The sequence below is a fragment of the Lagenorhynchus albirostris genome, chromosome 15, assembly GCF_949774975.1.
Source record: "Lagenorhynchus albirostris chromosome 15, mLagAlb1.1, whole genome shotgun sequence".
In the NCBI taxonomy this organism is placed as follows: Eukaryota; Metazoa; Chordata; class Mammalia; order Artiodactyla; family Delphinidae; genus Lagenorhynchus; species Lagenorhynchus albirostris.
In genome coordinates, this window is record NC_083109.1 from 50,476,294 (window position 1) to 50,489,409 (window position 13,116).

The 13,116-nt window shown below is 50.9% G+C and overlaps 1 protein-coding gene across 7 annotated transcripts in view; it reads right to left on the reverse strand.

Annotated features, from left to right (window-relative positions):
* Window positions 1-13,116, reverse strand: part of UNKL (unk like zinc finger) — a 45,047-nt gene that overhangs the window by 29,754 nt on the left and 2,177 nt on the right. For 6 of the 7 annotated variants that reach the window (XM_060123908.1, XM_060123913.1, XM_060123909.1 and 3 more), the window contains 2 exons: window positions 2,959-3,135; window positions 2,478-2,611 (listed from right to left, as the gene is read on the reverse strand). In XM_060123908.1, the coding sequence (XP_059979891.1) occupies window positions 2,478-2,611; window positions 2,959-3,135 (311 nt within the window). Of the gene's footprint in view, window positions 1-2,477; window positions 2,612-2,958; window positions 3,136-10,179; window positions 10,308-13,116 lie in introns of those variants that run through there. The other variant, XM_060123912.1, reaches the window with a different exon arrangement.

A 13,116-nucleotide genomic window follows, 5' to 3' on the forward strand; every position in this document is an offset into this window, starting at 1 on the left:
ATAGAGTTTTAGAACCAGATAAAAGTGATGGGTGCACAACACTGTGAACATACTAAAAACCTCTGAAATACACTTTAAAATGGCTCATTTTACACCCAATAAAGTACCATACAAATTTAAAAAATAAATAAATAAAAATAAATTAAATGGCTCATTTTAACCCCAAGGTAAATGATGGGCGCTGGGTGATGCTGACATGTCAATGCAGGCTCTCAGCTGTGACAAACATCACACTGCAGGGGGGCTGCCGTGTGTATGGAGGTACCAGGTATGTGAGGACTCCCTGAACTTTCCACAATGTGGAACCTAAAACTGCTCTAAAAAAAATAAAGTCTATTTTTTAAGTAGTTAATTTCACGTTACCTGAATTTTATCTCAAAGCAAAAATAAACACAAAAACCACCAGGGGTCATTTAAAAGCAGTAATGGATGAAAGGAGATTCTTGAAAATCATACCATTCTTGGGTTGGTTAATAACTGACCCTCCCCATTTTTTTTTTTTTTTTTTTACAAACGACATTGTTTTTAATTACACTTGCCCAGGGGGGCTGACCCTCAAGGCATGGAGGGGAAGACAGTGGAGGGAGGCTGTGTTGCCGGGCCAACCCCGGGAGCCACGCCCAGGACACGCTTCCACACCCACATTTAATGGCACCACCCCCCACACACCAAACTCAGTTCCAAATAACTGATAAAATGACAAGGGACGTGAACCACACAGCAGGGCACAGAGAAGACAAAAGTAGTTTAAACAGAAAAGACGATTTTAAGAAAATAAAAATTGTAAGACATTTGTTCACAAGCATTGACAGAGGACCTCCAACAGACATGAGGTCCTGCGCTGAGTGGCATGAACCACAAAGAAGTGAGAGGCGTGGCAGTGCCTATGAGTCACAAGGGCTCCGGGACGCCCTTTAGTGGGTGACGGATGAACGGTCCACCCAGATGTGGAGAATTATTCAGCAATAAGAAGAAAGGTGCTAAGATAATATGAGAAAAAAAAAGAAGAAAGGTGCTACCAAACCCCAAAGAGACACAGGGAACCCTGAATGCACAGCACTAAGTGCAAAGGCTACACACTGTGTGATCCCAACTGTAAGACAAAACAATGGGGCGAAAGATCAGTGGTCACCAGCAGTGGAGCAGAGAGGACCTTAGGGCAGTGACACTACCTGCATGACATCATAATGGAGGATCCGTGTCTTTACACATTTGCCCAAACCCGGAGAATGCACAATGCAGGGGTAAACTGTGCTGTTAATTAATAATCATGTATCAATATTGGTTGTCAATTCTAACAAATATTACCTCATCAACACAAGACATTCATGATGTGTAATTTTTTTGTTAACCGAAAACTTCCCTAAAAAATAAAATCTACTAATTAAAAATCCAAACCATGGGTGCTGAGGGTTAGTTACCCGGCCAGACCCGACCCAGCGCCTCCTCCCACCTTCCCTTCCTCAAGCTCAGCCCACCTGACAGTGACAAGAGAGGACCTGTACCCCCACCTGCACCACAAGCCAGAGCTCACAGGTGGAGCCTGTGGTCCAGGACCAGGGAGACCGAGGGGCTGCAACAAGAGAAGGACAAGCCCCGAGGCAGGGAGCTGTGGGCGCAGCCCTCCCTCTGTGCAATCCTCTCCCCAGAGGGACATGGCGATGCTGGGACCCCCATATATGCTGTGGTCCAGGCCCCCCACACCACAGGCGCGATGAAAGGCTAGGATCCTCAGCGCTCCTGCAGGGCCCGGCCTGAGGCCTGGGCATCAGGAAGGCCTGGGCAGTCACCTTTGTTAATTCGTCCCTGGGCCCAGGGTGGCATAGGATTCGGCGGGTGGGGGAAAGACCCTTGTAGGGAATTCATCACTGAAGTAAGCGCAGCCTTGAAGCGTTTACGCGCCTGAGAGCAAAGCCAGTCCAAGGAGACATGGCATTACTGAGGGGGTTTCTCTTAAAACCGCACCACCCTTGGGAAACATCCAAACAGGCAGCTCCACGGAGACACAGCCAGGCTAGTGGGTGCCAGGGCTGGGAAGGGGAGACCACTGATGGGCATGGGTTTCTGTCCGAGGTGATGGAAATGTTCTGGAACCAGACAGAGTTGATGGTTGCCCAACACTGTGGTGCACCAAATGCCACGGACCTGTGACTTTCAGATGGTTAAAATGGCACATTTACATGATGGGTATTTTACAATTAAGCAAACCTCATTGCCCATAGCCATCATCTGTGGAGGCTGCTGGGGACCAGGCTGGCTCTGGGACCAGACACCTAGCAGGAGCTGTGCCAGCCGTGCAGGCCCCTCCCCCAGAGCAGCCTGGGGACCAGACGGGCTGCTGGAGGGGCTGAGGGTGATGTGCTCGAATGGAACCTTGGTCTCCCCTCCTGACCTGTAAAGGGGGCGACGAGGTCCACCATGCAGGCACTTTACAGACAGAGATGAGCCCCCCGCCCCAGCAGCGGCTGCAGGGTTACCTTGCCACCGGGGGTCCTCGCCCAGGATCTTCTCCATCAGGGCCTGGCTGGCCAAGACCCCAGGCTGCAGGTCAGGGACGCCATCCCCAGCACTGAGCTGGCCGTTCTGCAGGGCTTCCTGGGCCTGCAGCTCCCTGCAACCAAACGGCACGTGGTCACGGTGCTGCAGCCTGTCCGAAGCCTCCGACAGTGAGATAGCCACCGGCTTCTGTCACTTTATGAAGCCGCCTACGTGAGGGTTCAGGACGTGCAGCCCACAGCCTTGGGGCCCCCGTTCCAGGATGACAGTCTTGGCCCAAATCCCAAGAGCCTCAGAGCCGAGCGTGCGAGACGCCACAAGCTCCCTCGGGTCCGGGTCAGGAGGGAGGAGAAGGGTCACTTTCTCATTAGCAGTAAAATCAAGGCTCAGAAAGAGCTGCTTGAGGCAAGCAATACCCGAAACACAGGGAGGAGAGTGGCTCCCGGCAGGACGGCCACTCACCTGATGTCACACACGGGCGGCCGCAGGTCCAGGGGGCCGTGCGCGAAGGCGCAGTGCAGCCCGTTCTTCACGCAGTGGCCCCGGGCATCTGTCTCATGGATGCATGTGCCCGTCTTATAGTAGCGCAGGTGATACTTGCGCTCCGTGTCCCCAGTCGTCCGGTGCAGGTACGGACATCTGGGAAGCAGAAGACGACATGCACCGTCTGGGCCCTGGGGCCACCACGGTGTCAACCTGCTCCCAGCAGCTGGTTCTTGTCTCCTTTTCCCAAACACCTGCTCTAGTCGGAGGATGAACAGCACTGGACAGAGCACCCGTCCCTGCTCCAGACCCTCCCCCACGGCACTCAGACCCCCACAAATCCCTCAATTACACATGGGAGAAAAATACAACACCCAAGTTACCCGAAAATCACCCTTCATAATTTTTTGAATAAAGTGGAAAACAAAGTTCCCCCATCAAGTAAGGGGCTGGCGGCCTCTCCCATCCCCCATCCAGGTCCTTTCAGGGACCCCTCGAGGGAGGTGGAGGAGCCTGGAAGGGCTGGAGGAGGACGCTGGGGGGAGACAGGCTGGGGAGAAGCAGCTGGGGGGAGGCACGGATGGGGCAGCATCCCACAGGCCACACAAAGGCCCAGAGCCACGCACTTCCAGGGAGAGCCACACGCGGCTCCCTGAGCAGCAAGGGTTAGGGTTAGGGTAAGGGCTCCCGCTGCAGGGATGTGGCAGCGGCAGAGGTGGCAGTGGCAGAGGTGGCATGGACGGTTCCAGAAGACATGGGGCAGGGCACTGAGCCCGCCTCAAGGTCAGTCCCTCCAGACAAGAGCCAGAGACCCAGAAGAAAGAGAGGGGATACGCAGAGAACTCTGAGCAGCCCCGGAGTGGCCCAAGGCCAAGGCAGAGCCATGGCTGCAAGTCCCCAGATCTAAAAACAAGGGCATCACCCCCAGAGATGGCTGGGGAGCACTGTGTGGGGCTTGGGAAAGGTCCACTCCCACCTCGCTGCCTTGCAGGCTGTGGACCTGGGTGCTGGGAGCACCTGTGGGGGTGGGGGGCTCCCCATGCAGAGCACAGATGGATGGACAAGACCAAAAGTAAAAGAAAAAACGACTTAGGGACCAACCAGTTTAAACCCCCATCTGGTAAGATGAAGAAACAGAGGCTCAGAGTTCGGACAGCTCACCCCAGACCTTAAGGAACACCTTGGGTGTGCAGGCCATGAGAGCAGGACAGAGAGGACGCCATGCCCCGGCAAGTCCCCGGGTCCCCTGGAGCCAACCAAGCAAAAGGCAAATGCTGTGGGCCCAGAAGATCCAGATGCACTCCCGGAAGAGCTGGGGTCTCGAAGATACATGTGCCCCCACGATCACAGCAGCACGAGTCACAAGAGCTTAAAGCTGGAAATAACCCGAGTGTCCACCAGCTGATGGATGGATGAACAAAAACATGGTCCATCCAGACAGTGGAATGAGCACTGGTACAGGCTACAACAGGGATGAACCTTGAAAACATTCTGTTAAGTGAAAGAAGCCAGACACAAAAGGACAAATACTGTGTGGGTCCATTCCCATGAGGTCCCTAAAGCAGTCAAATTCATAGCAACAGAAAGTAGAGAGTGGGGGTAGGATAGGGAGGGTGGGAGGGAGGGAGATGCAAGAGGGAAGAGATATGGGGACATATGTATATGTATAACTGATCCACTTTGTTATAAAGCAGAAACTGACACACCATTGTAAAGCAATTATCCTCTAATAAAGATGTTTTAAAAAAAAGAAAGAAAAAAAGAAAGAAAAAAAATATATATCATGTACTACCTAAATCTTTTTATAGCATGCTGATGAAACAGAGAATAATATATTACTGTTTCAAAGAACGTGTTTGAAAACAATTATACTAAGCATTTTCTCATTTTTATTGTCAATAAATATGTATTAAATATGTGAGTATAATAAACAGAATAAAGAAAACAAACAAAAAAAGAAAGTAGAGGGTGGGTGCCAGGGGCTGGGGGAGGGAGAGGGGGAGTGTGTAATGGGACAAAATTTCTGTCTGGAAGGAAGAATCTGGAAATAGATGGAGGTCATGGTTGTACAACTTTGTGAATGTAATTAATGCCACTGAATTGCACATTTAAAAATGGTTAAGTGCACCACAACTACTGAGCCTGCGCTCTAGAGCCTGTGAGCCACAACTACTGAGCCCATGTGCCACAACTACTGAAGCCTGCATGCCTAGAGCCCATGCTCCGCAACAAGAGAAGTCACCGCAGTGAGAAGCCCCCGCTCGCCAGAACTAGTGAAAGCCTGCACGCAGCAACGAAGACGCAACGCAGCCAAAAATAAATTAATTAATTAATTTAAAAGATGGTTAAAATGGCAAACTTTATGAATGTTATCACAACTTTAAACAAAGCCCATTGGAGACAGAGAAGAGAGAGATGGTCTCTATGTTTGTGTTGAAATACACCACACTTACAGGGAAGTGTGTCACAGGTCATACCTGGATGGCCTGTGGCATTTCACAAACTGACACCTGAGTGACAGCACCCAGTTCAAGAGGACAGAACACAGCCAGCCCCTCGGGCCCCTCACATGGGCACAAGGTGGAGGTGATGACCACACTCTCTTGTGAGTGGCGGGAACTGAAAATGAGGCAATTCCTCCAATTAACTCTGCACAAACACTTCTGGGGCAATCCCAGCTGTCGTTGCCAATCACCAAAGATCCGTGAGAAAAAGGAAAAGCAGAAGATGGAGAAAGCAGTTTACGAGACTAGCTGGTCCCCACCTTGTGAAAAGAGAAAAGAAAAAACTTAAAGAATTATGACTGCATTACATACAGACAAGAAAAAGGAAACACTGCCTGTGCAGACAGTACTCTCTGTGCCCAAATAGGAGCTGTCTCCTTTATGTGCTTAAAGATAAGTTCCAAGGAACATTTTCAGTACGTGTGAGTGAAATGGTCAAATATCTGCTTAGGATTTTTACTATATTAGGTACTGACGCAGCCTTGATTAAAATCCCTCACTATAGAGTTACATCTTACATTTTGAGCTCCTCCAAGAGCTCCTGTGCATCTCCTCACAAGCACTGGTGTGTAACTCAGTCTCTGGGTCCCAGAGAGGTGAGGCTGTCATGGAGCAGTCTCTGCCACACCAAGGAACCTGTTCTAGAACAAGGAACCCCCTCCCACTTTTCACATTAATATATAGACTAATATCACTAACAAAGAATGTGTAGAAATAGAGACGCCAGGAACTCACAGAACAATGGGCTAGAGAAATAAACAAGGAACTTATAAAAGAGAAAATGCAAAGGGTCCCGACCACTGAGAGGCACTCATCTTGCTTCTGATAAGAGAAATACACCTGGAGGCCCACCTGTTCCCGGGCAAAACCCCAGGAGCAGGGCTATAGTAAACCAACACTGCTGCTGGCAAGAACGCCAAGTGAAAGGCATCAAGAGGATAGGTGCCATTACCCTCTGTCCCAGCAATCCCCAAAGACAGACTGGCACACAGAGGTAAAAAGAAGTTTTGTTCGTAATCACCAAAGGCTGGAGACAACCGAGTTGTGGGATAAACTTCAAGGGAGCTCAGCGTGGCTTGGAGGAATGGGCAGTCTGTGTGGACGGCTTTGGAGGGGGCACCAGGTGGTACCGTGAGGGAAAAGCACTAAGAAGAGGGAGTGCAGGACTTCCCTCGTGGCACAGTGGTTAAGAATCCGCCTGCCAATGTAGGGGACATGGGTTTGAGCCCTGGTCTGGGAATATCCCACATGCTGTGGAGCAACTAAGTCCATGTGCCACAACTACTGAGCCTGCGCTCTAGAGCCCGTGAGCCACAACTACTGAGCCCACATGGCATAACTACTGAAGCCCACGCGCCTAGAGCCCGTGCTCCGCAACAAGAGAAGCCACCGCGATGAGAAGCCCGCACACCACAACGAAGAGCAGTCTTCGCTCGCCGCAACTGGAGAAAGCCCGCGTGCAGCAACAAAGACCGAACACAGCCAAAAATAAAATAAATAAATAAATAAATAAATTTATTAAAAAAATAAAGAAAAGGGAGTGTCGCACCCTGTGGTTTACATCGGAAGGTGGGGGAGGGGAACAAGAATACAGATACGTCTGCTTATATCAAAAATTATGGAAGGAGGAGCTATTGTTTCATGGGGACAGAGTTTCAGTTTGAAGATGGAAAAGTTCTGGAGGTGGATGATGGTGATGGCTGCACAACACTGCAAATAAACTTAACTCCACTAAACTTTACAATTAAAAAAGCTAAGATGATAAATTTAATGTTATGTATGTTTTACTACAATAAAAAATAAAATAAAATGACTTTAATAGGAAAATGGCCATTTTGCAAAAACAGTTCCAATCTTCAGAAACACTCACAATCTACTATAAGTTAAAGCAAAAGAATTCCAGAGTCTGGGGAGAAGGGGACCAGCACATCAGAGCTGAGGCACTGCCTGTTGGTTTATCTACAGAACCCAGTCCGCATAGCCGTGCTGAAGCAGGACCACACGGACCACAGGCATCGCCAATGCGCTAACTGCAGGGTGTGGCAAAGGCTGCGTGCACCCCCACAGCTCAGGGGAGTGAATGTGGTGGGTGACACCTCCCCCATTTCCTCATGTTCCCTAATGGTCCCTCAGGTCAGCTCTAAGCATCATTTTGTTTCCTTGCCAGTACTATCACTGGGGCAACCAGAGCCCGGCCAAGGTTCCCCCTCTCGCCAGCACTGAGCACCGAACAGGCAGTATTATTTCACTAGGGGCATGTCACCTCTGCGTATTACATGACTTCAAAGCATAAGCTAAGATTAAAATATTGGAGGACATTTAATGAAAAGAAAATGGCTTCACCTAAGAACATCTAAGAGGCAAAAGGGAAAACCTTAGAGAAAACACAATGGCAGAACGTAGACCCTCACTGAAGCGGGGAAGAGGCTGGTGGGAACCCCAGGGGTCAGCCCAATACCACGTGCAGATGCTTCCTCACCACAGGAGTTCACTCATCCATCCGGGGGGGCCACTGACAGCCCTGTAGCACCTGTAATGTGATTCAGTTCCACAGCCCGCCAAATTCAGGGTGGCACCTGTGGTTCTCAAAACCATCCATGACAATTAGTGACCCAATCAGTGTAAATAAAACAAGGCTCCATGGATGGTGTGATGCAGCAGTACATGCCAGACACAGGTCTGCCATGATGCTCTGGAACCACTGAAACTAGGAGGGAGGGGTAAAGAGGAACACGGCAGGGGCTTGAGGCTGCTGTATGTGTTTCCAGGAGAGCCAGAAATCATACCCTTCCTTCCTGAAACTCACCCAAAACAAAGGTGGACCCACAAACTCAGTTCCACTATACATCAACATCGGTCAGCAAGCCAGGCTGGAGCGCATCACAACCACCTGGATGGTCTGCTAACCCCAGACCATCTGATCTCGGTGGAAACCTTGGGTAGAAACTGCTGGCAAGTTCCCAGGTGATGCTGCTGCTGCTGATCTGGGGGCCGCACTGGGAGAACCACTGGGCTGAGACGGACACTCAAGCACAACATGATGCTCTCCTAGTCCTCAGGGAGCTGAGGCATAGGTGGGGACCAGAATACAGCACAGAAATAACTGAGGTGTGAACTGGACCAGAACCGAGCAGCGGATATGGAAAATGAGTGGCAGCAGAAAAATGGGAAAAGGAAGACCTGTGTGCCACAGACAACTGGGGATGGCGAAAAGGTGGGGCTTGTGGGGAGAAGCTTGAGTGTCCCCCTCTTCTGTGACACTAGGGGTGGGGGGTTGCCAGTTAACCCCATGTGGACCACACACCCATCCATTCAGCCCGGCACCCCCAGCCTCTGGCTTCCAAGGGCTGCCCTGGACTCTCGAGCCAGGCCAGCGACCCCTCATTAATCCCTAACATGGACCATCAGCTCGGCAACAAGTCCACCTCCCTCCTCTGTGCCCAAAAAGCTGCCACCCTCTCCGAGGAACCTGTCTCTGCTGAGGCCGTCTCCCCACTAGCCTCCAAGGAGCACCAGAGCTCCCTGTGCCAGTCGCTCCCTCCCAGTCACCTCCTCATCCCTGGCCCTTCAATCAAAGCAGGAGGGCCTGAAATGCTACAATCACTCTCACATTCTTCTGCTTCTTCTACATACTGGTCTCTGACAGGTCCAACTCAGTCACCTAATTGTAATTTCTTTCCTTAAGTTGGCTGATTTGTAAAGCCTGTGTCTTCCTCTAGACTGTTAAGTAGCTCCCTGACTCCTAAATATTATGTTCTAACGTGGCCTGCCCTTGGCTTTCACCTCACCCCGAATGCCCAAGCAGAGTTCACTTATATGGTCAGTTTAAACAGCAACAGCTTATAACCATCCTGAAGTGAACGGACTTTCACCTAAGCCTTAGGTCCTAGGATACCTGACTTTTTAAAATTAAACATTGCAGGAGCATCTCTCAACAGACAAGTCAGACTAAGGACAAGTATGACACAGCAGGCACACCAAGACTTGGGCATATAGAAAAGTTTCTGTACATCAGCAAGCTCCCACAGTGCCCAAATTCACGGCTGGGAGGTCCCAGGCAACGTGCAGTGAGGAGGGAGGGAGCTGTGGGGAAAAATGCTGGGCCTGCCAGGTGAAAACATGGTAGGGAGCCCTACAAACAACAAGGCAGATCTCTAGAGCCAATCTGGAAAGTTATAGCACAGTAATGGAGCAGGCTCACTTCTTATTAAAACCAAGAAAACCTATAAAATGTGGGGTCTGGAGGGCCGCCTCCAGGGACTGCCTGCTTGTGGGAGAAGGAGGGTTATCAGAAAAGAGGATGGTCACTTTGTACTCTGTATAGTTGGGGACTGCTTGTATTGTCTGCCAATGAAAATGTTCCCCTGGAGGGGCCCCTCAGACCCCTGGAAGGGCCTTTGCTTTTTATGCGTCAGAACCTACCTCTGTAAACGCACCTGACATGCATTTACAAGCACAAAACGGACACATGGTCTCCTGGGAGCGGAAGCACACCTAGGTTACAGGTGGGAAGACCCGCCCTGACGGTCTATGGTCCAGCGCAGCAAACAGGACTAGCTGGGGGCTGGGTCTGTCCCCACCCACTGCCTCTCTCAGAGTAGATTTCAGGATGTGGCTGGACCGCGACAAACCTCCGGCCAAGCTTCGCTCCGGCAAGCGAGCGTCGCTTTCTTCAAAATCCCAGCCTGAGAAATACCTGCGACGGATCCGCACGGGTGGGAACAGCGACCCTGTGGGGTGGGCCGGCCCTCAAGCTCGGAGGCAGCGCCCGCTCGGCCGACTCGCTCTTGGCCGACTACAGAGGGCGCGTAGCGAGCTGCAGACCCAGGCGGTCCAGCCGCGCCGCGGGGAGGCCAGTTCCCACGGGGGCGGGGCGGGGCTCACGTGACCTGGACGGCCAATCGAGGCCCGCGCCGGGGAAGGGGCGTGCCCGCCAGAACAAAGGGCGCCGCGAGAGGGAGGACCTGGGGCGCTAGCACTGAGGGGCCTTCCCGGCCACAGGGTGCCCGCTGGCGGAGGGTGACAGCGGGGTGGGGTGGTGGGGGGATGTGGCGGACGGGGAGGGGCCACGGAAGGAGGGGTGACAGAGAGAGGGGGAGGGTGACTGCGCACAGAGTAAAAGGGGTGACAGAGGGGGTGCCCATGGGGAGGAGGAGATGAGGGGGCTACCCAGAGATGACAGCTGGAGTACTCACAGGGGGTGGAGGTGACAGATGGGGAGGGGTCACTGGGAGGAGGATGACAGTGAGAGGGGAAGGGTGACGGACTACCCGCTAATGAAAAGGGGTGACAGCGGGGGTGTGACAGCGGGGGAGGAGTGCCTGCAAATGAAAAGGGGTGACAGAAGGGGAGGGGGCCCCAGGAGGAGAGGTGACAGCAAGGGGGGAGAATGACCACCTGCCTAGGACAAGAGTTGACATCACGGGGGTGCCAACCCTCTTGGGGGTCCCACCCTCCTGGCCACGGCTCAGCCCCACAGCGCCCCCATCAAGCTCCAAGAACTTGTGCTTATGTCACCTGATATTGGCTGAAGGGTCTTTGGTCTCTGATACATATTCATGATTTACAATAACAGGCTGGTAGTACATATGCCCAAAATAGACATTTCAAGAACCAATGAACTGAAATAAAAGGAAAGCCCTTTCCTTGCTCTGAAAAGTAGTATCTATTTACATATTCCATGGCAACGCTGCACGAGCTAGAATATGTAATTCAACAGGACAAACTCTGGGAAAGTCTATCTCCCGTGGAATGAGTGGTAATTACTAAGGAGAGATTCTCAGGGGAGATGTCTGGCCTGTCAAACACTTCCTATGGGACTGAAGCAAGTCATGTCTTGTGCTCACTAAAAGTCACAAACAAAATCTTTAATAAGACACATGTACTTTCATACTGTGTGTACATGTACACAGGATGCACCCAAAACAGTATCAAACAACCATCTTAGTCCCATTCTTCTTCTCAATGATAACCTGCTAACCTGCATGCTATCTGGACTATATGTTAATTTTTTTTTTTTTGGCTGCACCATGCGGCTTGTGGGATCTTAGCTCCCTTACCAGGGACTGAACCTGGGCCCTCGGCAGTGAAAGCCTGGAGTCGTAACCACTGGACCGCCAGGGAATTCCCCATGTTAATGTTTTTGCAATAAATAATTGTAATATTTAACTAATATTTGAGTCCAGCTTAAAATGACCATCCACAGGTAGGTGTCCAGGGCAGCACTCTTCATTCCGTAGGAACTGGACCCCACCCTGGATATCCAGCAATGGGGCCAAATCCATACCAGGACATTCAGACTCCGGAACCCAAAACAGCTGTTAAAATATGCTTTCTTTCTGGCACAGTGGTTAAGAATATGCCTGCCAATGCAAAGGACACGGGTTCAAGCCCTGGTCTGGGAAGATCCCATATGCTGGGGAGCAACTAAGCCCGTGCACCACAACTACTGAGCCTGCACTCTAGAGCCCACGAGCCACAACTACTGAGCCTGCATGCCACAACTACTGAAGCCCGCGCGTCTAGAGCCCATGCTCCACAACAAGAGAAGCCACTATGAGAAGCCCGCGCACCACAACGAAGAGTAGCCCCCGCTCTCTGCAACTAAAGAAAGCCCTCACGGAACGACGAAGACCGAACACAGCCAAAAAATAAAATCAATTAATTAATTTAAAAAATATATATGCTTTCTTTTCATGCATTAAAAGCATCACCAGTTAAAAAAAAAAAAAAAAAAGCATCACCAGTGAGGGGACTTCCCTGGCAGCCCAGAGGTTAAGAATCTATGCTTCTGCTGCAGGGGGTGCAGGTTCGATCCCTCATGGGGGAAACTAAGATCCCACATGCCATGCGGTGCAGCCAAAAAAAAAAAAAAGCTTCACCAGTGAATACTGCCAAATAGTCCAAATAGTCCCCCATCCTGGACTCTGGAATGGGGTCAGACATGCTAGGTGACTGGATCCCTGCATCAGGGTCTCAGCAGTGGCCCCTGGGGGCAACTCAGGACTTAAGGTCCAGAGAGGTGACTGACGTGGCCAAGGGATATGAGGGACCAGAGGCCAGGCCTTAGCTAGACAAAAATATCTCTCTTCTGTAGACCCATTTGCAGAAAACAGCAGCTCAAGATGCAATTAAATAATGCATTTTTAAAACTTCACAGAAGTATAATACCATCTTAACCAAAGTGGAGCTGGCTACATTATTTCCACAGGCTCCAGGCTGCCTTAACAACAACCCTATGTAACTATCTGGTGTTCAATTAAAAACCTTTCAAGAAATATATAAAGCTTTTAAGATGATCACCATAGGTCAAAAGTTTACTCCCTGACCTAAGCATTTTTGAAAATGAAGAACAGATTCACATGGGTCTCCCTGTGCAGCAGCGTGAAAGTTGTCTTTAAAAGGGACCATACCTGGAGAACCACCTCCCTTCAGAGGGTCAGGGGAGGAAGCCTACAGCGCCTCCCCCAGATCAGACCAGGATCCAACAGAAGCTGAACAAGCTGCTCTTTCCAAGAGGCCCTGGGGCACAGCGCCACCACCTCACCTCCAGGTGGGGATGGATAGGCTCTTCTCAAACGGCCCACAGGAAAAAAGCAAGACCTCCCTCTACCAATCTCTGCCAGTTATATGA